The 27,047-nt window shown below is 53.3% G+C and overlaps 11 protein-coding genes across 11 annotated transcripts; 3 read left to right on the plus strand and 8 right to left on the minus strand.

Annotated features, from left to right (window-relative positions):
* Positions 1 to 6: 6 nt before the first annotated feature.
* NUU61_008482 (putative ubiquitin-specific protease UBP12) lies at positions 7 to 4,953 on the minus strand (the record flags this gene model as incomplete). The annotated part of the gene is made up of 5 exons (XM_056659007.1): positions 7 to 1,234; positions 1,317 to 2,676; positions 2,770 to 4,459; positions 4,657 to 4,685; positions 4,923 to 4,953. 5 exons carry the CDS (start codon positions 4,951 to 4,953, stop codon positions 7 to 9), a joined length of 4,338 nt encoding a protein of 1,445 aa, XP_056507300.1.
* Positions 4,954 to 5,423: 470 nt separating this feature from the next.
* Positions 5,424 to 6,023, minus strand: NUU61_008483 (putative C6 finger domain protein; the record flags this gene model as incomplete). Its single annotated transcript, XM_056659008.1, has 1 exon — positions 5,424 to 6,023. The coding sequence occupies one exon, from the start codon at positions 6,021 to 6,023 to the stop codon at positions 5,424 to 5,426; it is 600 nt and encodes a 199-aa protein (XP_056507301.1).
* Positions 6,024 to 6,710: 687 nt separating this feature from the next.
* NUU61_008484 (uncharacterized protein) lies at positions 6,711 to 7,361 on the minus strand (the record flags this gene model as incomplete). The annotated part of the gene is made up of 1 exon (XM_056659009.1): positions 6,711 to 7,361. The coding sequence occupies one exon, from the start codon at positions 7,359 to 7,361 to the stop codon at positions 6,711 to 6,713; it is 651 nt and encodes a 216-aa protein (XP_056507302.1).
* A 934-nt stretch (positions 7,362 to 8,295) lies between these two features.
* Positions 8,296 to 10,371, minus strand: NUU61_008485 (F-box/WD repeat-containing protein; the record flags this gene model as incomplete). The annotated part of the gene is made up of 2 exons (XM_056659010.1): positions 8,296 to 9,993; positions 10,054 to 10,371. 2 exons carry the CDS (start codon positions 10,369 to 10,371, stop codon positions 8,296 to 8,298), a joined length of 2,016 nt encoding a protein of 671 aa, XP_056507303.1.
* A 1,024-nt stretch (positions 10,372 to 11,395) lies between these two features.
* Positions 11,396 to 13,048, plus strand: NUU61_008486 (autophagy-related protein 17; the record flags this gene model as incomplete). The annotated part of the gene is made up of 1 exon (XM_056659011.1): positions 11,396 to 13,048. One exon carries the CDS (start codon positions 11,396 to 11,398, stop codon positions 13,046 to 13,048), a length of 1,653 nt encoding a protein of 550 aa, XP_056507304.1.
* A 700-nt stretch (positions 13,049 to 13,748) lies between these two features.
* Positions 13,749 to 15,470, minus strand: NUU61_008487 (serine/threonine-protein kinase RIO1; the record flags this gene model as incomplete). The annotated part of the gene is made up of 1 exon (XM_056659012.1): positions 13,749 to 15,470. One exon carries the CDS (start codon positions 15,468 to 15,470, stop codon positions 13,749 to 13,751), a length of 1,722 nt encoding a protein of 573 aa, XP_056507305.1.
* Positions 15,471 to 15,771: 301 nt separating this feature from the next.
* NUU61_008488 (chromosome segregation protein SMC) lies at positions 15,772 to 19,601 on the plus strand (the record flags this gene model as incomplete). Its single annotated transcript, XM_056659013.1, has 5 exons — positions 15,772 to 15,809; positions 15,876 to 16,035; positions 16,086 to 17,296; positions 17,361 to 19,246; positions 19,309 to 19,601. 5 exons carry the CDS (start codon positions 15,772 to 15,774, stop codon positions 19,599 to 19,601), a joined length of 3,588 nt encoding a protein of 1,195 aa, XP_056507306.1.
* Positions 19,602 to 19,799: 198 nt separating this feature from the next.
* Positions 19,800 to 20,562, minus strand: NUU61_008489 (GIG1 family protein; the record flags this gene model as incomplete). The annotated part of the gene is made up of 2 exons (XM_056659014.1): positions 19,800 to 20,350; positions 20,430 to 20,562. The coding sequence occupies 2 exons, from the start codon at positions 20,560 to 20,562 to the stop codon at positions 19,800 to 19,802; spliced, it is 684 nt and encodes a 227-aa protein (XP_056507307.1).
* Positions 20,563 to 20,801: 239 nt separating this feature from the next.
* On the plus strand, positions 20,802 to 21,880 carry NUU61_008490 (cytochrome b5 reductase family protein; the record flags this gene model as incomplete). The annotated part of the gene is made up of 4 exons (XM_056659015.1): positions 20,802 to 20,806; positions 20,856 to 20,992; positions 21,047 to 21,672; positions 21,731 to 21,880. 4 exons carry the CDS (start codon positions 20,802 to 20,804, stop codon positions 21,878 to 21,880), a joined length of 918 nt encoding a protein of 305 aa, XP_056507308.1.
* Positions 21,881 to 22,164: 284 nt separating this feature from the next.
* NUU61_008491 (uncharacterized protein) lies at positions 22,165 to 24,277 on the minus strand (the record flags this gene model as incomplete). The annotated part of the gene is made up of 6 exons (XM_056659016.1): positions 22,165 to 22,543; positions 22,601 to 23,233; positions 23,288 to 23,381; positions 23,438 to 23,482; positions 23,541 to 23,741; positions 23,821 to 24,277. Coding segments are annotated over 6 exons (1,809 nt in total), but the record flags the coding sequence as incomplete, so codon positions are not given.
* A 448-nt stretch (positions 24,278 to 24,725) lies between these two features.
* Positions 24,726 to 26,044, minus strand: NUU61_008492 (uncharacterized protein; the record flags this gene model as incomplete). Its single annotated transcript, XM_056659017.1, has 4 exons — positions 24,726 to 25,129; positions 25,189 to 25,545; positions 25,609 to 25,810; positions 25,874 to 26,044. 4 exons carry the CDS (start codon positions 26,042 to 26,044, stop codon positions 24,726 to 24,728), a joined length of 1,134 nt encoding a protein of 377 aa, XP_056507310.1.
* Positions 26,045 to 27,047: the final 1,003 nt, after the last annotated feature.

Raw genomic sequence — 27,047 nt, forward strand, 5'->3', positions numbered from 1 at the left:
GGTTTTTCAGACCGAAACAACCTCTTCGTCCTCACCCAGGTTTTCCCGACTGGTCTCCTCCATTTCCTCCATGTCACTGACAGCCAAGGTGCTGTCAGTCTCGCCAAAAAGGTCGTCGAAGCCTCCATTAGAGGAGGACACCGGAGAGCGGTTGATCATCTGTTCGAGGTCGTGAGCTTCGGGTACGGGATCGAAAGACCACGAAGGATCCTGGAAAAGGTGGAACGGGTCGTCGGATTCGAGCCAAAGATCCTCCCCCTCGGCGTTGTGCATACCTTCCTCTTGTTCAGAGCCGGGCCCGCTGTCCGTGTTCTCATCCTCGCTGGGCTTCACTTCCCCCGACGGGGACTGGCCACGCGATTCATTCATCGAATCGTCGTTGGCCGCGGGATCCTTGAACGAAGCCGCAATTTTTTCAAGTTTCGGTCCACCCAGAGGACGGCTGGACCGACGGCGGTAGAACAGCAAGTAAGCCGTGGGGCTTACAACTACGGCGGGGTTGTTCAGCTCTGCAGCACGAGAGTCTGGACGAGAGTTAGTGATATTTAATTCGATTTCACTAGAGCAGCGCAGATACATACCGTTGTAGGAGCACCATTTGCCCGTCCTGAAGTTCTTGGCATAGGCAGTGTAGTGGCCGCCGGACATGCTGCCAACATGACAGTCGACTCCGATCAAATCATACACAAACCCCTTGTCGTCATGCGGCCCCTGCACACGACCAGACAGGTCCAAGCCCTCAATAGGGAAGTTTACCTTAGTATCAAGCTTCAGCCGCGAGAAGCGGGTCTGGGCGCCAAAGCGCTTGAGATGAACGACCAGAATGTCGGGGGTCTTCCAGAGGTCAAACTTCTTGCGGGCCTGACGATGTTCCTTGCAGCGAGGGCAGTACCAAGCATCAGTTTCAGAGAGAATTTCCTCCTTGCTGAACTCGGTCAGACAGTTGTCCAGGGGAACTCCGCGGGCCTGGTTCTGTTCTCGGATTCGACGCTGCCGGATCAATTCAGGGTCCACAATGCCATTGGCCTTGGAGAAAGTGAACTCTCCACGAGGGTCATTGGTGTTATTTCCACGTCGACCAAACAGAGCATCGCGAGCTTCGTCGTTCCAGTCGAGCAAGATTGCTTCCCCAAAAGAAATGAGCGACCACACATCGGAGTTGGAACCACTGGTGTTGGGTTCATTGTCAGAACCGTCGGTGTCGCTGTATTCATCACTGATGTCATTCGTGGAGCTTTGCGACGTAGTGTCCGATTCCTAGTACAAGAGTTAGCATATACCCATGCAGGTTCAAACAGAATGCAGACAGTGCTTACCTTAGGCGAGGCGGGTGCAGGCGTGATGCGAGAGGACATGAGTGGGTATTTTTGGAGGGATTGAGCTGGCGGCCAAGAGGCACGGGTTCCGAACTTTGGGCAACCTTGACGTCGAAGAGACGCTGCAATCCATGCGCGATGCCGGGCAGGTGCCCAGTAGATTCTGCGAGCTTGCTGGTCGCTTCGGTGGCCGGGCTGGAGGCCTCGCCGAGTTGAGAAGTATCATGCATGGAAATATCGACAAGGCTGTCTTCGCCTTCAACAGAGGAGGTTTTGATCCGCGAGTCGGCAGATTTCGCATCATCCTCATTCATCACCACGGTATCGGAGTCCTCCAATCCTCCCTCAGCCACGTCATCTGAGATGAGTTTATCGTTGAAAATGTCGCGGGTCGTCATGGTAGCAACATGGCGCAGGAGCTTGCGGTAGATGGTCTCGTAGTCTTGGGCCTCGTCGCGGGTGAGGACAATCAACGACGGAACAAGGAAGTTCTCACGGCGAGAAAAGCCAGTGTTCCTGTTCTGGTCAATCTTTCGGTGGAAAATAGGAACAATGATGCGATCAGTCTCAGGCGACTTGAGGGTCGGGGTATCGTGGCGTTCGGGCGAAGGTGGAACAACGTCCACTTCGATGAAGACGACGAGGTCGTGGGAGGCGACGTGCAATTTGTTGACTGATCGTTTCTCCTCGTCGGAATCGAAAACCCTCCAGAAGCTGTGTTTGTGAACCTCGGCCGCGATCACTCGATCCGCATCAGTGTTCACCTTCTTGGCAACGGCGAGTTTCCAGCCCTCGAGGGTGGGCATGTGGTCCAGCTCCACCCCTACCTTCACGGGTTCACCATTCAACGGCATGTAGACGACCTCCCGGGAAAAGTATTGGGGCACCGGGATTTGCAAGGTCAGGGTGCTGAAAGGATCAAAGATGATGCTGACCTTGTCACACTTGGGGCAAACCAGCGTCGACTTGTACATGCCAGCGAAAAGATCCGTGATCACCGAGTCATTGCGAGCCTTGTACATATCCCATGACTTGACACCAAATTCTTCCAGTGCGGCGCGGTTGTGGACCATCTCATCTGTGGAATCGGGCTTCTCGATGTACGGCTTGTCCCGAATCCGGTTCAGATCTTCAGACAGCCCGTCAAGGAGGAACATCAAGAATTCTTGGCTGTCATGTTGTTCAAATCCGGACATGGCGGAATTGTACTTGCCGATCGTGCGGCGGAAGTTCGCAGGAGAGATAGACGACGGTGTCGGATCACGGAAGATGGCGCGGAGGAGACCGGCATACGCTTTGGCGATTTGGCCATGGTACGCAAGCAGGTTTTCGGGGTTCAACTCCGCCACGTAGGAATTGCCTGTACATCTAGATTAGCATCAACGGAGGTAGTGCACACAGTGTGGATGCGCACTCAAGAAGTAGTATGACAATTCTTCCACTGATCGCAGACACTGCGTTGCCGCATTCTGGTAGCAAGTATTGCCCATGTTTTCCATTCCAGTGATAGCCAGGCCCAAGGTTTGACGCTTTTTCTCTTGCGGAAGCTCCTTGACCGGTGTGGACCGACCACTGGCCATGGGGCTTTTGGCGACGGTGGGAGCAGTGACCTCCTTTGATTGCTGCTCAGCGATACCAAGGCGCTTGAGCGTCTGTGCTGAAGCTTCGGAAATCCAATTCCCACCCTTGGATCCACCCGCCTGTTCCTCTAGGATGACAACATCGGTTCCTGCGAGACCTGCCATGTCCAGTGTCATGCGGCCGTTGTAGTTCTCATTGGCGGTCTGATCCTTGACACCATCAACCAACACTCGTTGACTGCCCTCGGACAGGGAAGTGAAGGTGTTGAGGTCCACAAGCAGCTTGTCGTTGGCACTGGGAATCAGGGCCGCTGCCGGGGCCGGGGACGTACTGCGTGAGACAGCCGGGGTCGCTGTCGCAGATGCATTGGCGCTTCGTAGACCGCCCAGGACTTTCCATACCCGGACTTTAGTAGACATGTCGATTCCGCCCAGCTGCTTGGCGTTCTTGAGCCACTTCTGGAAGTTCATCTGACGACTGGCCAGGGCTTTCGCGGCCGGCATGTTCTTCTCCTTCAGGACCTTTGGCGTGGTTCCCTTCGCGGGGTTGATCAATTTGAAGATAGTGAAAATTGGAGGGTTGAGCTCGTAGATAACATTCGGAATGTCACCAGATGGGTTCGTGTTGCGTGCGTAGCGAAGGATGATGGGTGACGGGTCGGCAAGACCATACCACTTCATGATCAAGTCCCAACCTTGCTGAGGCACAATGTCGTAGTCTTCGCCGAGTTGCAGGCCAGGTCGCATCGGGACGAACGGCTCGCCAGCCTCGTCTTTGAAGCCACTGGTCGTGGGGTCCGTGTCCAGGACGATGTCGGTGTTGTCCATAGGACCAAGGTCACTCTCCAGAAATTCCTTTTCCACTTGATCGGCATGAGAGGAGCTCCGCACGAGCACCTTCTTGAGCCAAGCCATGGAAATCACATATCCCTTGTCACCATCCTGGAGGGGCTGGTTCATCGCCGCGGTCACTTGAGCCACTTGTTCGTCGATCGAAGGGATGTCATCGGACTCGGCAGATTCAGCTTTCGAATGTTCGCGGGTCGCAGTCGATGCAGTGTAGGTATCCATGCTAGACGGGGTGGGATAGACACCATTGTCCTGCGCACCACCGTTGTTCTCCGACAGGTGGGTATCATTGTTGACAGCCGTGCTCACACCTCCCTCGGGGTCAGAATCCGCGATCTCGGAGGCCGGGCGCTTGACACCCGGGGAAGGCGACCGCCCCTCGCTGGTGGCCGGCGGGGTGCCGTCGCGGTGGTCAGAGGGCATGTCAGAATGCTCGCTCGACAAGGTGAGTCCAGAGTATGCGGTCGCGGGGGTCGGCGAGCGCACACCGGACTTGGATCTGGTTCCGGAGCGCGGAAACTGCAGATGAGCGGGCACGTAGTGGGGAGGCGACGACGAGGCGCTTTTGCTCCTGCGGTTCGAGGTTGAGTGCCGACGGGGTGGCAAGGGAACCGGGGGAGGTTCAGAGCGGCCGTGACGTCGGGCCTCTCCTGGGCTGCTTCGAGGCTCGGGGGAGACTTTGCGGCGCTTTGGAGAAGACGTCGTGACGAGGAGCTGCGCACGTCGCGTGGCAGCTCGGGGCAACCAGTTAGAAAAGAAAGGAGAAGGGATCCGAATAATCCCCACTGGACCTTCTTATGAAGGAGAGAAAAGAAGAGAAAACGATAAAAAAAAAAGGAAAGACGAGAGATCAAATTCGACTGGCAGAAAATCGGAGATCGTTTAGTCAGTGGTTTTTCGGTCCGCAAAACCCTACAACTTCCCACAATGTGTGCACTTACTTCACGAATGCGACCAGCGCAACAGTGTGAGATGGAATGGTTGAGATTGATCAGAGAAAGCAGTCGGAGCAGAAACAACAAAAATAAGAAGAGAAGAAAAGAGCAAAAGGGGTGGAAGGAGAAAGTTGAAAGAGCGAGAGAACCCCAAATATATGCTCCAGCCCAGTGGTTCAATCAATAGGACTGTTGATATCGGTGTATTGAGCCGAATTATTTGATTCATCCCGAATAGTCACAATTGACGCTATTCGCAAAGTAAGTCACCATATTGAGGCTACAACTATAGGGCTGCCAGCCCCCTCATTAAAAATAAACAATACCCTCAATAGCCTGCCTCACAATAGGATTCAAGGTCGGTATTTCCTATTTTGCAATTATGTAGTTTTATTTGTTTATAATTCTATAAATTAGTGGACTTACACCTTGGGCATCGCTATTGTTCTGATGAAGTATGGTAAAGAGGCACACAATGGGTTGATTGTCTGGAGTTGGGTAAACAGCACTTCCCAACAACCCTCTGGCCTCAGAATGGAAGAAAACTGTAATAACAAAAGACAGAGAAAGGAAATCATTGTAGGAACCCCTATTCACATCTCTGTCTGAACCCCAATGCCGAGTCTCAGTGACTTAACCCCAATCCTTGGTCTCGATGGTGTCATCTCTCCATGTGTCTCCCCTTGAATGTTTCCACCAAGACCGGGACTAAGTCGGCAATAGGAGCAGTCACAGTTCACAGTTCACAGTTCACAGTCAATCAGGTCAGCCTTGCAATTAGTGCAGGCATGGTCGAAGGGAGAAGTTTCGAGGGAGCAATCGAGTTGAAGCTCCTGGCATCCACGGCAAGCCTTCGCCTCAGGTTGTTCACCCTCCGAATCAGGAATTTCCAGAAAATCTTGTGCCGGCTTGATGGTGCATTTGTCGGCTTCGGTGCCGGATCTCTTGCGAGTACGGAGGTGGTAACGGGAGTCGTGGTCCCCAATGCTGAGCGTGGTCTCAAAGGAGTCGGGAAGCGATGAGAGCAGCATTTGCCCTTCGTCGGTGGTAGTGTCTGAAGATGCCTTGGACTTCGGAGAAAGAGACTTCGTGCGTTTAGGGCTTGGAACTCCAGGGCTAGATGCAGGTGACTTGCGCTTGGGCTTCAATGGAGTCTCGGGAGGCTCATAGTCCTCATCCTTATCATCATCAACCCAAGAAGATGCCAGGCTGTTGGGGCTGTTTTGCTCCCGGTTTCGCAGCTCGTAGAAAGAGTCTGTCAGGTCGTCGACGGCCTTGAGGGTAGTTCCATTGTTTGAGAAGAGTTGGCGGGCTAGCTCAAGTCTTTCGGAAGTATATGGCATGGTGGAATCGCAGGGCGTCACAAACAGCTTGTATGATGCCATTGTTGTAGACGGATTTTGATCAGGGAGACAGAAGGAACGTCAGATCCGAGCTCATAGCAAAAAAGCTCACAAGAAGGAGGTTTTGTCGGAGTCTTGACAGATTCTCTCGGTCAGAAAGGAAAGGTTCAAACAAGAATCCACATATTTGGAAGTGACGGGACGGGAAGTTAGATTACTGACAGGAGAAATGGGGAAGAGGCGACGAGGGTGAGAGGTCGAGTCGCGTCGTAAATATTTTGCTGCAGCTGCCGTTCGACGCAGTCAAAGAAATGACCCTGGCTCTCTTAGACCGTGATGACCGAATACGCGGGGATTTGGTGAGGCTTTGACGGGAACTTGACGCGTTCAACTACTGTATCTAACGTGGACTGCTCTCACCTCTCTCGGAAATTCACATTTCTTTGCATCTAACGAGATCCATGAAACGAGAATACATCACGTTAAGCGAACATTCTGACAGTCACACACTCTGACACAGGAAGACAGATCCAGATACCATTAGCAGCGAGCATCCACTCCCATTTCGATCCAACATCAAGCATAAAACATCCTGCAACATATAAAAGCAAGCCAAAGTCACCGTTACGCCCAAACTTCTTCTCCTCGCCAGTGACATATTCCCCTGATCCCCGTTACCTGGTCCCGCTAGCAATGCGTGGAACTAGATGCGGCATCCGTGAGCGTGATCGGAACACTGAACACAGAGCTTCCCGGCGGCGGACGAGTCCAACTATAGGAGATCCGAGGATTTGACGATACCGAGGGACACGACTTCACAGGGCGGGAAGAAGACGTCATGCTACATCCAGCCGCCGTCGCCGCAGACATGCCCGAGCAGCGTCCACTCGAGGGAGTGACGGTTGCGTTGCGGGCCTTCGAAGAGGAAGGCAGACGCTGAAACGTGGTCGTATTGGCGAAAGAGGGGTGAGCAATCCCAAGCTTGAGAGAGGGCACAGCGGTCTCCGTCGCCGCTATAGAAAGAGGCGACGAAACTAGCGCGGAAGACATCATGATGGGAACACCCCGAGCCACGATCTCCTTCGGCTGGACTTTTTTCATCATCTTGTCTTCCTTCAGTTTATGTGCCCCCCAAGGTGCAATGAAAATAACAAGAATAACGATCACAGCGGTCAAGGCCGAGCCGAAGATGCACCATTTGAGTCCCCGTGGCATGAGACAGACAATCGCCCAGCAACCCAACTTAGGTTCCTCCTGTTCCTGAGCTGGAGGTGGCGTGGGCTTGGAAGGTGACGCTGCGACTTTCACTAGCTGTTTTACCATGGCCTTCTGGGACATTGGGTCTGCAGACAATCAGTTCTGGCTCGGGCATATAGATCGAAAGAGAGGCTCTTACGTGTATCCACTGGCTCTGTTTCAATGAACAGTGCTGGGGGAGGTCGGAGGGACTCATGCACTTGCTCCATGGCTATAGATTTCGAGTACAGATTTGTTGCTTGGTAAAAGAAACCGGTGTGGTATATCAAACAGAACGAGGGTGTTGAGGGTAGGAGAGGAAGAGAGAGGGAAAAAGAGGGCGAGATGAATGGATAGGAATTTCCAGTCCATGACGATATACATACATCTGATTCGACCTGATGGGTCCTCCTTCCGATTTTGTTTAAAATGGGCATTGGAGAGGTCGTGTTAGGTTTAGTTGTTCACGGCCGCCGCCACTTGGGGCTAAGTTGGATAGTTCCGATTCCACATTGGGACGCGGAGGTGCACTGTAAGAGAATGCATGATGGGGATCGAGGTCGTTTCAAATTCTGCTATGATCGAAGAAAAAAAAATGATAAACCAGACTGACATGAGCGGTAGAGGTATTTCTTACGACTGATGCACTCTACAGAAAAGGTCTATCGACTATGGGGAGTCCCCAAGGCAAGTAAAATTGGAATGGTAGGATTCAGAGAAACTAATATTATAAACACGGTGTCCATAATGAAAATCAACAATAGAAAAGAAAAGAAAAGAAAAAAAAAGTCCCATCAGGCGCCATGATGATTCGGAGACAAGAAAAGAGATCCGGAAACTATGGCAGTGAACCACAATCCCCGGTCTCTTTGCTTCCAACTAATATTTGAGAATGCGCCGGGGTATCCATTGGCCGAGAATGCAAAAATGAAGAAGAGAAAATCAACGCCCCGGCCCACGCAAAGAGGTATTCGCACAGCGCAGTATCCTTTGAAGAAAAGGACATGGGACAAAACAGAAGAAAACAAATATACAATCAAGCGCGGAAATCATACATACGGACTTGGTAGTCGTCACCTCCGGTGATAAACCGACTGTCACTGAGCCCGATGCAGTTCACAGCGGCCGAGTGACCTTCGTAGGTGTCCTGGCAGGTGGGAATGCGCGGGTCCCAGATTTTGACCATGCGGTCCAGTCCACCCGAAGCAATTCGCAGGGTGTCAGCCGAAAGGGCCCAAATCCCTTCCAAATGTCCGAAGAAGGTCCGGAGACATCTTCCCGTGCTCGTCTCCCACAAGCGAATTGTGGCATCCACGCCACTGGTAATGATGTACCGTGGAGGGTCCTGGCGATCCTGATCCTGATCAAAGGATGACCCAAAGGAAGAAGGCTGCACCGAGAGGGTTTTCGACTCCAGCAGAGGCGACAGAATGTTCGCAGCTGTATCACCATTCTGGGAGGAAGTACTGATGTGATCGTTCTCACAGTCGGCCAGGTGGTTCTCGAGCTCGATCTCTCGCGGCAAGGCAACAACTTGCTGGACGGCTCCGATATGGTTGTGGAAAACACGAAGGCACGTCTTGGTGTCGAGATCCCACAGGCGGGCAGCACCATCATCACAAGCCGACAGGACTGTGCGCGATGGGGTGTCGATTTTGACGGCATTGACCCCCTCTGGATGCGGGAGAATGAAGGTCGACTTATCCTTGAAATTCCAAATCTTCACAGTCCGATCCACCGATGCAGACGCAAGAAGAGTGGAATCAAAGTGGAGAGCTATGACCGCTTCGGAGTGGCCATTGTACTTGGAAATACATTCGCCCGTGCGCCAGTTCCACACTCTCACGCTGCGATCTAAGCTGCCAGTGATCAGTTTTGTGTCATCAAATTGAAGACAGCGCACACCAGCATTGTGGCCTCGGAGCGTGCGCAGCTCTTCGCCCGTCTCCATGTCCCAGATCTTGATTGTGGCATCATAAGACCCGGTCATTAAAATGTTGTCCTCGAACTGCAGACACATGACGCTATCGGTGTGGCCTCTGAATACTTTGACCGAGCAACGCCGGTGTTTCCAGTTCATACCAACCACGAAGCGATCGCGATACACATCTTTCCAGGGACGGTATCGAGTCTTGAAATACTCATCATCATCTTCTTCAGCATGGGCCGGCGACACACAATGGCGCTTGGCGATCGCGGTATCGTGGTCATCTGACTCAACCTTTCGCTTGCCACCGGTGAGAATCTCAGCGCCCGCGCAGGTGCCATTCATGACTCCTTCGGTGGGACCTGCCGAAGGTTGATTGTTACCCCATGTTGTGGCGCGCAGCTCGATTTCGCGTTTCGCTTCACGTAGACGTTTGCGATCCAAAAGTGGTAGACCCCATCCGCATTTGTTGCACTTTCGACGAATGTGCTGCTCGCACATCCGATGCCACACCACGTCATCATCCGCAAGGGCTCTCCAGCGAGGAGACACCTGCGCTGCTCGGCACAGCGAAGCTGTGTCCAGATAGCGCAAAATTTTAAAGGAAAGCTCTGGGGGGAGGGCGGCGAGGAAGTCGATTCGGATCAGTTCACGGACGCTGGCAGAGATGAAGGACAGTTGAGGGAAACAGCACTGAGCTAGAATCCCTTGGAGCATCAACGTTCGCTGTTTGGCTGGAGCAGCCGAGAACAAAGACCAGACATGCGCGATGCCCTGCTGGTCACTCTGGGGTAGTGTTTCCAATTCCTAACTTCTGTTAGTCCACGAAATGCTTGTATAGCGGTCCTCAAAGGGAGAAGAACGTACCCGTTGCAACTGGCGCTTCGACTGCTCATCCGCTTGTCGTCTGCATTTCGAGTCTGGTTGGTGGCGATAGCAGTAGCTGGCGTTGACCGGCCGGTGCTCGGAGGGTGCTCCAACCTGCGAACGCAAAGGCGCATACTGTCGGGGTTGGTGCTTGGCAAGAAACGGGGCCATATTCTGCTTTGCAAGTTCTGCGAGTGTGTCTCTGGTATTGGTGGGATTGTGGGGCGCAGAGCGGTTGGGATCGGTAGTTGCTGCGTCCTCCGCCCGCATCGTAGAGACCGGGTGACTGGGGATGGCAGCTTTCGACTGATGATCCATGATGGGCTGTCGAACCTTGGGAAGGTCAAATGGAGAGCCGAGGCGACTATCGCCAGGTAGCAGTTGCGCAGCGATAAACGATAAGGCTCAGGTGGGCTTGTTCATTCCAATATGTTGATTCGGGTTCGATGGGAGAGAAAGAAGTAGAAAAGAAGTGGTACTTCTTCAATCAACCCCTTGGTCAAGCCAGTGCTTGAAATCAGAATCCAAGAAACAGTGAAGGAATTGGAATCCAAGGGAGGGAGTGAAGAGATAGGGTGAGTGACCGAGTACCCTGAGAGACCGATCCGGATAACGGTGGGCGATGGGTGGAGACTGGTGTGATGGGGTGATCGCCACAACGTGCAGATTGATAGATAGGACAATTTTGAGGGAATCAAAGACCTAGATGGGGACAGCAGTTGTTCAAATAGCTCCCACGCGATTGCACAATCTCCGCCTGATAAGCCGATGGGCCAAGCGGGAGAATTGTCGAAGATCACGCAACTCAGGCGGTGGAGCAAGATCCACGTGACATGGCGCCATCTCCACTCGGCGTCACATCACCACTGCTTTCTTCCCTTCGCAACGTTGCTTCACCTTGCAAGCACGACAGACCGCTCCTCTGTCAGCACAAGGACCCCCGGGGCTGCCCCACTATTTCCCCCGTTATCAGTGCTAAGTCACTGGTTTTTTTGAAGGATGATGCCGTGATCGATCACTAGGTAAGAGAGCTTTTGTTTCTACTGGATTCCTTCCAGCTTCCTTCTTGGGGGCCTTCCTTCTATACCAAAGCTGGATTCCAATGTTTCACATCAGATTTTCCCGGCCATACTCATCCATCTCCTTGTCCTGCATTTGACACCCTAAGCTGTGGCGGACAAAGGCAAATACTAAACTCGCCCAGAATGTTACTATGAAAGCCACTTTCTCTGCCTACATTCTAGTATCTCACGATCCATACCCACTAGTGATTTCACCCTTCATTTGAATCTATTTTTGGACGTACTTGATACCTTTTGTTTTGACTAGACGATCTGTTCCGATGGCCTCTTCTCAATCCTCATCGGGATCCCTGTCTAGCCGCGCTCGGCATGGGTACCCCGAACAGAGGCCTGTGCCTCAACTGGAGACTTTGATTTCCCACCTCCTGGCCGCAAAGAGATCTCTCTCCTCAATCAACCATGTATGGCGTGCCAACGAAATTGTCACAGCTTCACGTTCCACTCTTGAGGAAGGTGTGGTCGTGTCTGCCAGGACCGGTTTCTTGCGCCGAGGCCTCAACAGTCAACTGCGACTTCTTTACAATGTCCGCTCCGGGGTGGAGGAAATCTCGTATCGTGGGCGAGACGAGTTTTCTGAGGCACTGAAGAGCCTGGACGCAGCTGACGCACAGCTCAGGAAGACTTTGGACCTTCTACGTGAGACTATTGTCCATGCCTCGTTTCGGCCGAAAGACGAGGACCCCCGAACCTTGCATGACTTTGTGGATGAAAGGGGTGTGGAAGAGTTACATTTAGCCATGAAGAGCTCTATCGACCGCACGAATACGGCACGCGCCGAACTGGATACGTCCAATAGCGAATTCGACGCTGAGCTCCGCTCCATAAAGCAGGCCTTACGCCACTATCGCACGGCCACCAAACTGGCATCCTCGCGAGTCTCGACATCGTCATCGTCATCCTCGTCCGCATCTGATTCCGGCCTTCTTACTCTATCATCAATGCCGGGAATGCTGCAGTCCTTGGAGACACACGCTCAGGAGATGGCTAACCTTCTTGAATCTCTCGTGCGTCATTTCGATCTCTGTGTGACTGCCGTTAAGCACACCGAGGGTGGTGGTGCTGCGGCGCGGTCAATCACTGGCGACATGCCCGCCGGTGTGCATACCAGCGGTGATGGGATGCCGAATATCGGAGAAGAGATAAATGCCAACCTAAACGCGCCTCTGGATCCTTTGACAGACTCAGAGTATCAGGAAATGGTAAATGTCCTGATGACAGATGCCAACGAGGCGGAAGATGTGGTCATGGAAATTCAAGACCGCATTGGCGAAATGGAATCAGTCTTTGAGCAAGTCCTTGCACAGCGCGATGCGCTCATGTCTGTTTCAAAGGCTACCATCGAGGTCCACCGCCATCTTTCCACTCTTGCCTCCTCGCAATTACCTCGATATATCGCCCAAGCGCACAATTTCACTCGTGTATGGCACGAAGAAAATGATCGCATTAGCTCTGGCCTTACGGAACTTTCCGATCTCCACTCCTTGTATGATGGATTTTTGAACGCTTACGACAGCCTGATTCTTGAGGTCACTCGTCGCAAGCATGTTCGTCACCGAGTGGAAAAGGTCCTTCGGGACACTCAGCACAAACTCAGCCAGCTCTATGAGGAGGATATGGCTGCTCGCGAGGCATTCCGCGTTGACCAAGGCGACTTTCTTCCCTCTGATATTTGGCCAGGTGTAGGTCGAGCCCCGATGCAGGTGAAATTTCTCCGTCGCTCAGGGGGCCACCTGGAAGGTGCTCTTACGGGAGAATCTGAGCCAGATCATCCTGTCAGCAGTGATCTTGCAGAAGACACCAAAACCAAAGAGCTCGACGACAGTGCAGAGGGCGAACACATCCCTGAATTGCCTAAAGATGTGGTCGAGCAGGCGTATGCGCGCCTCAAAGCGCGGACCCAAGGCGTTGCTTAATGATAGGAACAAAATGGTCATTTTCAGAATGATCTGGTTTTCCACATACTCAACTGATCTCAAACCTATTTGGGATATATGTAGCCTATTTACCAGCCATCTTGGTGGTGCAAAGCCTGCAGTTGCACACCTTTCGGATGTTCTCGTGATATCTTCATGATGTCCATTGAAGTGCACACCTTGCTGGGAGCCATTTTGGCTACACTCGCCACTCATCGATCGCTTCTTTGGCGACCACAATGCGATGCGTACTAAATGATGAAGACCCAATTGGCCTGACCTTCGTCTCAGCCGTCCAACCAACATAACCCTGCGCGAGAAACAGCTTCTGCCAGATGCATACTCCTCGGCAGTTACAGAGGATGTACGCACTGTTCAAGGTTGCTCTCCCAGATGGTTCTCATCGGTGATGACGGATTGGAATGACGTCCAAAGAGAGCTCTGATAGCAACATCGCATCCCGATAGTGATTGGCGAGAAATAAATATATCACACCGTGGAAGCCAAAACTAAGTGAAGGCGGCTTTTTATTGTATTCCGAACCCTATCCAATGTATCCACAGGTAACCATGTGCCCAAATGCTCCATCCATATATGCATTTCGTCAGTTCATGCAAAAAGGTCAATCGGGGAGTAAAGATATCCACAGCACCCATGACCGAGCAAAATGAAAAGAAGACATCATAAAGCCATGCGATGTCTATTTCTTCTTTCTTGAAGATGAAGCCACAAGACGCTTCTTTTGGTGTTTGGGCATCTTCTTCGAGCGCTGCTCACGTTTCTCCTCCTTGACCTTGAGCTTGTGCTCACGCTTGGCATCTTTGTCCTCGAAACGCTTGCCTCGCGGAGGGCCCTTCTCGAAGGGATCTCGAGGGGTTTCATCTGCTTCACTGCCATCGGACTCGGATCCTGACACAGACACTCCCCCACTCTCGTCGGATGCAAGATCATCGTCATCCCCGGTGGACTTGACAGGGGTGACCTTGTCTTTGTTGGCAGCCAACAGGTCTCCGTACACCAGGTCTGCACCGCTGCCGTCACGAATCTTCTCGGCGTCACGTTCAACATCGTACACCTGTTCCAGGGTCTGCGGAATATACTGTTGCCGGAACACGGCTGTATCGACGTCCGCTGACTCCTGTTCGTCGTCATCGGCATTTGCATGTGCCGTCATGAGTTTTTCAATGGCATCGGTCATTTCCGTGGCCCCAGAGTTGATGCTCATCGGTCCATCGACGGATATAATAAACTGGAACACAGTCCGCTCCGGAAGAGTGAGGACACCCTTGCGACGGAAGAAATCGCTGACGTTCTTGATATCCATGCGTAGGAACTCCAAGCTGCGCGGGTGATCGTGCTCCACACTCTGACTGACGTCGATCATGTAGAGACGTTCCTTGTGGTAAAGAATGTTGTACTCGCTCAAATCGGCGTGCACCAGCCGGCAGGTCTGGTACATCACACGCATGTAACCCAGCAGGTCAATATACAACGCACGCCAACGGGCCTCGGGATCAGGAACGTCGAATTCGACATCCTTAAGTCGTGGCGCGGGCAGGCCCTTCGAGCTACCCAGAAAGCCCATGACAAGTACGTGGAGGCGAAGGTGGATGGGCTCAGGGCATGGGATCCCGGCAGCGTAGATCCGTCGCAAGTTCCGCATCTCTTTCTCGGCCCAGAGCTTCACCATCGCCCGGTTGTTGCTCTTGTTGTACCCTTGACGGAAGCGGAACTCGCCTGTGACGTACTTGTCGCGATCCTTGAACACCAGAATGCTCGTTTTGTAGACCTTGATTGCTCGGTGCTGCTGGACAGCGTCCTCGTCGTCTGGGATCAAAATGGCATGGTAGACGTTGGCCTCCTTACCAGTCGACAGACACCCATGGATTTCCGACACAATTCCCCGATTGATCATCTGCAATAGAATCATGCGTGTTCGCGGATCCAGCACCTGCTCCGAGGTTGCTCGGTCCGCCCTGTCGCCTCCGCGTTCACCCCGAACCGACAAGCCGGCCTGTTGATCATCGAGCTTGATCTTGGCCGCATGTCGGGTCAGTGACTTAACCTCGTCGTCGACCGATGCGTATGTGTTCACTGTCGGCTTCTGGGTGTTGGTCTTGGGATATGTCCATTTCGGCGCATTGGGGTCGGCAGTGACGTCGTTCAATTTGCGTTGGCGATTGTAAGCCTTCGTGAGATCAGAGGGATTCGATGATTGGAAGTCCTCCTCGTCCAAGTCCTCTTCGAAAATATCGTCGTAATACTCGTCTTCGTCTTCTTGCTGGCTGGGCAGTTCGTGCCCCGCCGCAGCGGAGTCGGCGTTGTCAGGGTTCACATATCCCTGGTTTGGCACGTAGGTGTGAGACGGGGCCAGGCCATCGGCAAGGCCTGATTCCTGTGTAGGATTCTCAGGCGAAGCCATCTTGAATCGTCAATTTCCAACGGAACAAGAAAACTCGCGGGGACCTCGATAACTTTTTTTTCTGTGGATGGGATCAGACTCACCGCCCGGCAGAACCCCGCGGCCAACAGGACGCGCGATTTCGCTCTTCGCGTAGTCTCCCTGTCCACCGCGCCTTACGGACTGGTCCCCGATCGCCGATTTTTTGCGACAACCTTGTGATTTCGACGAGGAGCGGACTCCTCCCACTTACACCATTTTTACTGGTCACGTAATGCCGCGGTTGTTTTATTGATCGTCACGTCGCGCGTGTCTCGCCGGGATGTATGTCAAGCAGATTATCATCCAGGGCTTCAAAAGGTATGTGGACCTCCGGGCAATAGTTGACGATAACCCAGGTCGCGCCACTGACCAGAATCACATTAGCTACAAGGACCAAACGGTCATCGAGCCATTCTCTCCCAAGCACAATGTCATCGTCGGTCGCAATGGGTCCGGGAAGAGTAACTTCTTCGCGGCCATTCGTTTCGTTCTCAGCGATGCGTACACCCACCTCGGTAGAGAGGAGCGACAGGCCCTCCTGCACGTATGCGACACTCACATTTCAATGCATATTCCGTGACTGACCTCGCGCAGGAAGGATCGGGTTCGGCTGTGATGTCGGCTTATGTCGAGATTATCTTCGACAACTCGGACGACCGATTTCCAACAGGCAAACCGGAACTTGTACTTCGACGTACCATCGGCATTAAGAAAGACGAATATACCTTGGACCGCAAAAATGCCACCAAAAACGACGTGATGAACCTCCTCGAGTCCGCCGGTTTCTCCCGCTCAAACCCTTACTACATTGTCCCTCAGGGTCGTGTTACCGCCCTGACTAACATGAAAGACTCCGAGCGTCTGGTGCTTCTCAAAGAGGTCGCGGGTACACAGGTGTATGAGGCCCGCCGTGCCGAGTCTCTCAAGATCATGCACGAGACCAACAACAAGCGCACCAAGATCGACGAGCTCTTGGACTATATCAACGAGCGTCTGGCCGAACTCGAAGAGGAAAAGGATGAGCTCCGAAACTACCAAGAAAAAGACAAGGAACGTCGTTGCTTAGAATATACCATCTATTCAAGCGAACAGCGGGAGATTGCACGTGTCCTCGATAATCTCGAAGAACAACGACAGAATGGCGTTGAGGATGCCGATAATAATCGCGACCAGTTCATCGAAGGCGAGAAAGCGATGGCTCAAATCGATGCCGAGATTGCAGAGTGCCGGCAACAGATTGAGTTCCTTAAGGTGGACAAGTCTCAACTGGAGGATGAGCGTCGTGAGGCCTCTAAGGCCCTTGCGCAAATTGAATTGCAGGCCAAGTCCCTCGTTGACAACCAATCTGCCGCGCAGGCACTAAAGTCGCGCCATGATGCAGATTTGACATCGGTGCAAAATGCCATTGGAGAACGTGAAGCTGAACTCAAGGAGCTTTTACCCGGTTTCAATGCCTCCAAGGATCAAGAAGATACGGTCAAAGCGCAATTGACCGAGGCGGAGACGTCTCGCCAGCGTCTGTATGCAAAGCAGGGCCGGAATTCGCGATTCAAGAACAAGTCGGAGCGTGACAAGTGGCTTCAAATGGAGGTTCGAGAGAGCCACACGTCTATCTCCACTGTCCAAGGAGTCGTGGCGCAGACGCACGAAGACATCAAAGAGCTGGAAAGCGAGATTGCTTCCCTGGAGCCGGAAACCGAGCGCCTTCGGAAGCAGATCGACGGACAAGGCGACAACGTGCATTCTGTGGATCAGCAAATCCAGAATGCCAAGGACGAAAGAGACCGGTTAATGGACCAGAGAAAGTGAGTTTCACTCAAACAACCTTAGTATTTGGTCATGCTAACCCTGCGGTAGAGAACTGTGGAGAGAGGAGGCAAAGCTTGACTCTGTTCTCTCTAATGCATCTCAGGAAGTGGACCGCTCAGAACGCAACCTCTCTCAGATGATGGACAACAATACAAGCCGCGGAATTGCAGCGGTCCGGAGAATCAAGCGCCAGCACAATCTCGAGGGCGTTTATGGCACCCTGGCCGAACTTTTCGAGGTCAATGACCGTTATCGGACCGCTGTTGAGGTCACGGCTGGACAAAGCTTGTTCCACTACGTTGTCGACACTGATGAAACGGCGACAACAGTCCTGGAGCTTCTGCAGAAAGAAAAGGCCGGGCGTGTGACGTTCATGCCTTTGAATCGACTTCGTTCCAAACCAGCCAACCTCCCGCGAGCCAGCGATACCATCCCCATGATCGATAAAATGCAGTTTGACCCTGCGTACGAGAGGGCATTCCAGCACGTTTTCGGCAAGACCATCATCTGCCCCAATTTGCAGGTTGCCTCTCAGTACGCTCGCAGCCACGGCGTCAACGCGATCACTCCCGAGGGTGACCGATCAGACAGGCGCGGTGCCCTGACTGGCGGATTCCACGACTCCCGCCAATCTCGACTGGACGCTGTCAAGCAACTGGGCAAATGGAGGGACGAGTACGAAACGAAAAGGAATCGTGGTGTGGAGATTCGGAAGGAGCTGGAGAAGCTGGACCAAGTGGTTACGAAGGCTGTCGGCGAACTTCAGAAGCTGGATCAGCAGAGGCACCAAGTGCAAAACAGCAGTGGACCTTTGCGGCACGAGTACAAAAGCAAGCGGGATCTCTTTCAGAAAAAGAACGACACCCTCGACGCCAAACGCCGTGCTCTTCGCAACATCGAATCAAACCTTGCTTCCTTGAACGATCAGGTTAACGCTTTCCAGGCTGAGCTGTCTTCGCCATTCCAGAAGGCTCTGACTAGTGAGGAAGAGGCCCACTTGGAAAATCTCAGCGGGACCGTCCAAGATCTTCGACGGCAGTACCAAGAGCTGTCCGCTCAGCGCAGTGAGCTAGAGGCTCGGAAGTCGGTTCTGGAAGTTGAGCTGCGAGAGAACCTCAATCCTCGCCTTGATCAGCTGCTGAACCGGGATATTGACCTGGCCGATGACGAGGTACAGGGCAACTTGAAAGAAACCCAACGCGAACAGAAGCGACTGAGTCAGTCGCTAGAGAAGCTGACTGAACGGTTGAACCAAGTAGACTCATCGATTGAGGAAGGCAATGCTCGTGTTGCTGATCTCCAGCAGCGCAATGGAGAGACTCGACGGGGCTTGGAAGATCTGGCTCGATCAATTGAGAAACATCAACGTCGCATGGAGAAGAGCATGCAAAAGAAAGCCGCGCTTACGAAGCAGGCAGCAGAATGCGCTGCCAATATTCGTGACCTCGGTGTACTGCCGGACGAGGCTTTCACCAAGTATAAGAACGCGGAATCCAACACTGTCGTGAAGAAGCTGCACAAGATTAACGAGGCGCTGAAGAAGTACTCTCATGTCAACAAAAAGGCGTTTGAGCAGTACAACAGTTTCACCAAGCAGCGAGAGACTCTGACCACTCGCCGTGAAGAACTGGATGCTTCTCAGAATTCCATCGACGACCTCATCTCGGTGCTGGACCAACGAAAGGATGAGGCCATTGAACGGACGTTCAAGCAGGTTTCCCGCGAATTTGCCAACGTGTTTGAAAGGCTTGTTCCCGCCGGCCGTGGCCGCCTGATCATCCAGCGCAAGACGGATCGCACCCTGCGACCTGAGGACGAGGTCGACTCCGACGACGAAGAAGCGCGGCAGAGCGTTGAGAACTACGTTGGTGTGGGTATCAGTGTGAGCTTCAATAGCAAGCATGATGAGCAACAGCGCATTCAACAACTCAGTGGTGGACAAAAGAGTAAGGAGGATGGTTCTCAATTCAGATTCTTTAGATTGATTCACTAACAATCTTGTCTCCAGGTCTCTGCGCTCTTGCGCTCGTCTTCGCCATCCAAGCCTGCGACCCAGCGCCTTTCTATCTGTTCGATGAGATTGATGCCAACCTGGATGCGCAATACCGAACGGCAGTGGCGCAGATGCTCCAGTCCATCTCCGACTCCACCAACGGCCAGTTCATCTGCACCACGTTCCGACCGGAGATGCTGCATGTGGCAGAGAAGTGCTACGGCGTTAGCTTCCGACAGAAGGCCAGTACTATCGACGTGGTGTCGCGCGAGGAGGCGCTCAAGTTTGTGGAGGAGCAGAAGACGTGATCGGGCGTTCCATGTACATTGTCAACTCGTGGCTTTGATTTCTTTACTGGGCGGGCGCATTCAATACCGGATTGTTTTTTTCTCATATTCCCATGGCTTATCTGCTGCTTTCCTCGTAATCTTTTGGTTCGAAATATATTTTATCCGCTGTCTATGGGCTAGGGGGGTTGTATATTTATTCTAAATGCAATTCGCTCATCACTTCTCGCCCGACCACTCCAACAGGATGTCTTCCGGCACATCGCGCACCAGCACATGGACATGTTCCAAGGCTCGCACACTTTGCAGGCCGACCCAGTTCTTAAACCACAGTACATGGGACTTGGCGTCTGGGAATCGGCCTTGGACATCGCGAGCCAAGCGAGCCACGAAAGTCTGTTGCACAAAGTTCTCGACCAGCGCACGCGACTCATCGGTTAAATGACCCTCGCCGGACTGGACGGGGATCGGAGTGCGTAGCCAAACGACCAGATGTGAAATGCCGGGACTGAGACCGTAGGGCCAGTCATTGCGGAGGATGCGGTAGTCCTCGGGATCGGCAAATGGACACGGGTTTTTGAAGGGTGCGAGTGGGCCCACGGTGTCGGGCATCTGCCATTGCAGACGCCGCTGGCAGATGTAGTTCATGATGGACCCATACTTGGCCTTGGTGTCACTGGACCAGGCCAGGTATCGGCGCAGATCGGAGGGTTTCCGCTTGAGCGCGCCGAGATCGTTGCGTGCTGAGAGAGAAGACGTGAGGGGAAAGTCTTCGATTGAGGTGGAGAGCCCACAGTCACAGAATTGGAGATGTGGTGACTTGGAGAGGGGTGAGGGGGTCTCTCTCACCGATGATGTCCCGCAGTTCTTCCCAGTCGTGTGCAACGTATTCCTCGTCGGTCATGACCAGCAACTGCTGGTCCAGCGCGGTGAGGTTGAAGGCGGGCGCCGTAGAGACATTTACCTCGGTACAGTCGCCCATATTCTACGCGCAACAATAACCAGACCCAATGATCGGGCAATCAGAAGGAAACTGGGAGGAAATCAGAAAATCAGGAAATCGAATGTGCCAGTAAATCGAATGTGCCAGTAAATAATCAGCGGGGAGCTCCCCTGGGTGGACCTGCAGAATGCCGGGCGGAGTCCCTTAATTGTCGTTCGCCCCCGATTTCGCTCTTTTCTTCTCCCACTCCCCTCTGTCTGCCCGGGTTCCTTCTCATCATGAGGTGAGTTTGTGGAGCATTCTGTGTTGCTTTTCCATGACTGATTTGGTAGTTCTCTCTCCAACCTCGGCGCAGCCCTCCTGCCCTCGGCCCTGCTGGTCGCCGGTGTCTACGTCGTCAAACCCGAGTTTGTCGCCTATGCGGTTGCTCTGGCGGGCGTGTTCTCCGGATGGAAACTCTTCAGCAACAGTACGTGATTCCTGATCATGGATGGATGTCTCCCATACTGACCCTGGATCACAGAACCTCGGAAGGTCTTGAACCCCACGGAGTTCCAGGACTTTGTGCTCAAGGAGAAGAATGAGATCTCCCACAATGTCGCCGTCTACCGATTCGCGCTGCCCCGCCCCACCGATATCCTGGGTCTACCGATCGGCCAGCACATCTCGCTCGCTGCCACCATTGCCGGCCAGCCCAAGGAGGTCGTGCGCTCCTACACCCCCATTTCCTCGGACAATGAGGCGGGCTACTTTGACCTGCTGGTCAAGGCCTACCCGCAGGGCAACATCTCCAAGTACCTGACCGAGCTGAAGATTGGCGATGTCATGAAGGTGCGCGGCCCCAAGGGTGCCATGGTCTACACCCCGAACATGTGCCGACACATTGGAATGATCGCCGGCGGCACGGGCATTACTCCCATGCTCCAGATCATCAAGGCCATCATCCGCAACCGGCCCCGCAACGGCGGCAACGACACCACCAAGGTGGACCTAATCTTCGCCAACGTCAACCCGGATGACGTTTTGCTCCAGGAGGAACTGGCGCAGCTGGAGAAGGAGGACGATGGGTTCCGTGTCTACTACGTGCTCAACAACCCGCCTGAGGGATGGGCTGGTGGTGTGGGCTTCGTGACTCCGGACATGATCAAGGTATGCTCCGTTGGGAAAGGGATTCCAGCGTGTCTTGTGCTAATAGTATTGCCTATAGGACCGTCTGCCGGCCCCGGCCACCGATGTCAAGGTTCTCCTGTGCGGTCCCCCGCCCATGGTCAGTGCCATGAAGAAGGCCACCGAGTCTCTCGGATACACCAAGGCGCGCCCCGTCAGCAAGCTCGAGGACCAGGTCTTCTGCTTCTAAGCATGGCATGCTCGTCGTGGATGCAATAGATGTTCCACTGCGAGTATGTTGTGGTTAAGTGGTTCCTCGCCAAGAATCAAAATAGGGAGAAGGCTGTGTGGTGTATATGGGGGGATTTGAGGGCTCTCTGAGATTAGAGTTGTTTATAAAATCCCAGAAAGCCTGTGATTAGACATTGAGTGGTTTGTGAGATCTGAATGTGTGAACGATAAGCGGTGATCATCCCCTTCCTGCTCTATATATTTCTAAATAGATTCTTCTGTTCCCGATCTCCCAACTTACACACCCGCCTCATCCCTCACGCGGCGGCTATTGATGAACTCGCAGCGTGTCAGGACTTTCTCCCAGTAGACAGCCTTTTCGGCAGTAGTGGCAGCATCTGGATCAGAGCCATCGCTGACAGTTACCGGGCGCGTGCCATAGGGACCACCAAAAAGCTGCAGCGTCAGCCTGCTCGGGGCATCCTCAGCCCACTCTTTCGCCGTCGCACCATCGAAAGCACCCGGCCAAACCCGCACGCGGCCCTCGCCTGTACTTTCAGGAGTGCCGCCAGCCACAAAACTAGCAATGGCTCGACTGACAGCCCTCCCCAGGGCCTTCTGAGCAGCAGAATTATCCGAGCCACCTTCCAGATGGGCCGAGTTCATGACATACGGGATATCACTAAGATGTGCCACTCGCTACATGGGTACGCCCATCATTTCATAAACCGGCGCGAACCTAGTGGCATTGTGCTCGTAGACGCGGACCTGGTCCGAGGCCACGCCGCCGTGTTTACTGTACTGCCAGGCAAAGTCCAACACGGGACAAGTGAACCAGATATCACGGTTCATCTGCGCGGCGCGGTAATACTGTGCCGAGATCGGGCCATCATACTGAGGCCGCACCATATGCTCGAAATCCGGGAGCGGGTACAGCGCCAACAGTCTCTGCTTGGTCTCCTCGCTGAGCCCGAAGAGCCACAGCCCGAAACTTGCCAGAACTTCTTCGTCCGTCGAGGTCGGCGGCGACGCATACCAGGCCCCGTCGTTGCTGACCCACGAGGCGATCACCGGCACGCCTTTGACGAACTTGCCGGCTCGCATCAGCTCCGATGGCCGGCCCCGGATGAAGTCGCCATCATAGGTCGGGTAGAAGAAGCCCTCGCCGAATGGTGGGCGAGAGCTGCGAGCTGCCGTCACCGAGAGGTTAGTCAATGCCTCCACTGGGGCTTCTCGGAGACACTGCAGAGTCTTTTCGGACTGGCTGTTGTCGTCTACGGTACAGCCGACTTGCTTGGCGATGGCGGCGGTGTTTTGGGCTACAAAGTCGGATTTGGTGTTTAAGTTGAGTCCCGGACCACCGGAAATCATTCTATCCATGTCAATGTCTGGACCTTATGGTTGATCATGGGAGGGCTATACTTACATTGCTTGCTGGAAGGGTGCCCCGCGCTCTCCGGCAAAGGCCGTCAGGTGTAGACCAATATCACTCGCGCCTACGCTCTGACCCATGGCGGTCACTGAGAGGAATAGAATTATCAGGAGTTGTTTTCTCGCTGTTGATTAGCCGACATACCTCTGTTAGGATCACCCCCAAACGCTTCGATATTGTCCCGAACCCCTACAATACGCGATGAGCAAGATTTCAACCAGCTTGGACCAAGGAAAAGAAAGCATACAGTCAAGGGCAGCGCGTTGATCCCGCAGTCCCGCATTAGTATGTTTGGCCTTGACCAATGCCTCACTACTCGCGAACCCGAAAAGGCCCAGGCGATAGTTGATAGCCACGTAAATCAGAGGCTGGTCATCCGCGCGGGCCTGGGTGATCAAGCCATCGGGATGGTAGAGGATCTCAGAAGCCGAGCCCAAGGCATGGCCACCTATTCATACAATTCAGCAGACATCCATAGAAGCCAATGGCTGGATAATATGTGATATGGTGAAAAGCAACAGACATACCGCCATGAATCCACACTACGGCCGGCAGCTTCGCGCCCGCCTTCACACCACGCGACCGCGCAACGCGCAGACTAAGACAATTCTCACTGATATTGGCGACAACACTCGTGAACGGGAGCACATCCCCGGTACCCTGCGGACACCACGCGCCCGGAGCCGTAGCGTCGATCACGGCGCCGGGAGACGGCCGAGTGGGGACCGGGGGCGCAAAGCGGCGGGGGCCCGATGGGTCCTCGGCGTAGAAGATATTCTGGAAATGCTCGACGCCGGTTGCGGAGTAGCTGCCTCTGTATGTGATATTGCGGGCTGTGTCCACGACAATGGGCTGGGATATGGGGAGTCCATATTGGATCACTCTTTGGAGGAGGAAGTCGGTGACGGGTTGGAAGTAGATGGCCAGCAATCCCGCCAGCAACGCAAGGGATCCTGCCAGGAATGGAACGCCGGGTGAAGGCATGGCGTGTTGTGGACAGTCTACTTGTCGGAAGAGGGCGGAGAGATTGTTGCGCTTCTTTTTTTCCTTTTTCCTTTGCTTCTCACCGTCACTTGGGGGCCAAACCTGGGGTTGTCAATCCTATACCAGCTCCAGGGTGGATTCTGTAGTCCGTGAAAGGAACAAGAACTAAGAAATAATAATAATAACAAAAAGGTAGAGCAACGGCCAACGCATTGAAATATATCGCCGTGTTTGCCTGGTGATTGGCAAGGGGAACGTCGGGGAAGGTCCAGACAGGGCTGACTCGTGATTTAATACTTTGGAAGACATCATAGCGGATGAGGTATTCCTGGACACTCACAACTTCATCCGTAGAAGTGGCCATAACAAAGAAGCATACGGCACAAAGAATTTTGAACAGAGTTGAATTATGTACAAGAATTTCTAATAAGATATAGAGATGGACGCATTATTGTGGGTACGGATTCTTCTCCAAGTCCGAGAGCTGCACCCAAGCAGCCTCCATATTTTTGTCGCTGAGGACATTATACGGAACCTCTTGATGGTCATCGCTATATTTCGAGACGGAGTCCGACGATGCCCCGACCGGCACGCTGGTCGGGGTGGGTTCTTTGGACGAGGAAATAGAAATGGTGGTGGTAACGAGAGGCGGCGGAGCCAGGGATGCCCGGTCTCCGGGGGCAGATGTGCCGTAGGGCTGTTGGTAGTTTCGGGGTTGGCTGCGAGAGCTGGTTGATTTGATGAATTTGTGCGTGAAGGGCCGGAAGAGCGGCCACACCGGGGGGATGGACATGGTGATGAGGACGACCCATTCTTCGATTTCGCCCCAGCGGAAGAGGACACCGACACCGTCTGTATTTGGGTCAGTGGGATGGCTTGATATGAAGAGGCTGAACACTAGAGCGACTTACAGGATGAGTCGTCACTCAAAATGAACTTGGCGGCCCAGGTCCGGACAATGGCTGCTACTCCGGCGAATATACCGCAGCCCATCAGGAAGCTCAGACCCCATTTCAGTTTGCGGTCGATGCGGAGAGGCATCAGCATGTTGATGGGGATGATGGCCAGATAAAAGTCCGAGAAGGCCGCCACGGCCCCGACAAAGTACGTGTAGTAGACACTTTTCCGGTGGTCGCAGTGGCTCTGACGAAGAGGATCCCAGAGGGCATCCACTGGCGTGCATTGGAACCACACCATCAGGACCTGGGGGATGTTGAGGATGATGTTGGCCACGGCGAGGATGATCAGACTGCGACGGATCTTAGGATCTGGTGAAGGTGGTCAGGTTGTGCCAATATTTATTTCATTTCCTCCGGATTGGGAGGCCATACTGCTTTGACCGTTCATCTCAATCAGGAACGCAGCCACAGCAACCTTTCCCGTGGGAATAGCGAGGTTGAAAAAGAACACAGTGATCCAGGTGAAAAGAAGGAAATTGTGTAGTTCGCCGGTTTTTGTGACGATGGTGATGTGGTTCCCTAGGCCATGGAGGACGGAGATGATGCCGAGGATTTGGGTGATGGCTGTGAACATCTATGGCAAAATCAGTACAAGCCAGTGTCTAAGTGTCTTGGAATCTCGAATGAAAACACATACCCAGGCCATCAGAGACCAAATTAAGGCAGTCGTGCCAAACTTGTTTACCCGCAACCTCACATACACACGCATGGCCATGACGACAGTAGCAAGAGAACCCAGGGCGAGACCAAGGCGCAGGTCGCCAGGGCCACGCCCACCATACGCTGGGAATTGTTCATGAAGACCCATGATGAAACGAATGACAGGACACACCCAAATCCGAATGTCTCATGACTTAGGGCTCGGGGGGACAAAGAAAGGGAGAAAACAAAAAAGTCCGCACGCGCACACTTTATACATCCCATTGAAATGGAGGCTGAAGAGCGGAGAATTCCCGATGTCGACTCCATTCAACATTGGGGTAGGTTTTCAGTGGATTTTCAGTGGAGCCAGGAACAAAAAGGCTTGTTTGGCAGTCTAGTTCAGACTCGGGGACGATCGAGTGGAGCGAACTATTGATGTGCGGGCAATGTCAGGGCTCGAGACCCCAACACCATTGGCGGTCCACACGCGCGAATTTCGGTTCACAGGAACAGTTTTTTTGTCGTCTGTCACGGGCCTATCCGAGCCTGTGTCATAGTTGTTCTCTGTGCGCAATCCACCCATAACTGACACGGCAGAGACCCAGAGAGGTTCCTATAGTCGTCCAGTAGTCAATAGATCGTGTCCACCTTCGTCCACGGTTTTGTGGGGGTCCCTGCTGCGAGGTATTCGTGTTCCCCCCTGAATCATGCAGCCACGGCATCATCGTGGATATGTGAGTCGGACTGGATACATCGACTCCACATTCACATCTGTCGCGTGTTCTCCGTTCAGCGTCTTCTCCGAGTGCTTCTCCGAGTAATAGCCCCGTGGTGGCACTCCCTACTACGGGCTTCGAGAAGGACGATTGGAGGAAAGGGGGAATTGGCTGAGAAGAACAAAACATGATCGTCATAGTCTCTCACCCAATCAATCCCTCATCGATCCTTGAAAAACTCTAATTCCATAGGTGACTCGATAATCTCGCCCGTCGTGGGGCTTGTCTCTCCACCAGAATTGCAGTGGAGACTATTTCAGAACAATAGCCTGGATGGGTCTCCATCTTGCTATCAATCTTTCTCGGGGGAGAGCAATCCGTTCATGGAGTGGACCGGGTATGCGCTCCATATATTTGGCACATCGCACGATGTGACCAACTGTTGGGAGTAGT

Source organism: Penicillium alfredii (genome assembly GCF_028826965.1).
Source record: "Penicillium alfredii strain IBT 34128 chromosome Unknown utg000011l_segment0_segment0, whole genome shotgun sequence".
Classification (NCBI taxonomy): Eukaryota; Fungi; Ascomycota; class Eurotiomycetes; order Eurotiales; family Aspergillaceae; genus Penicillium; species Penicillium alfredii.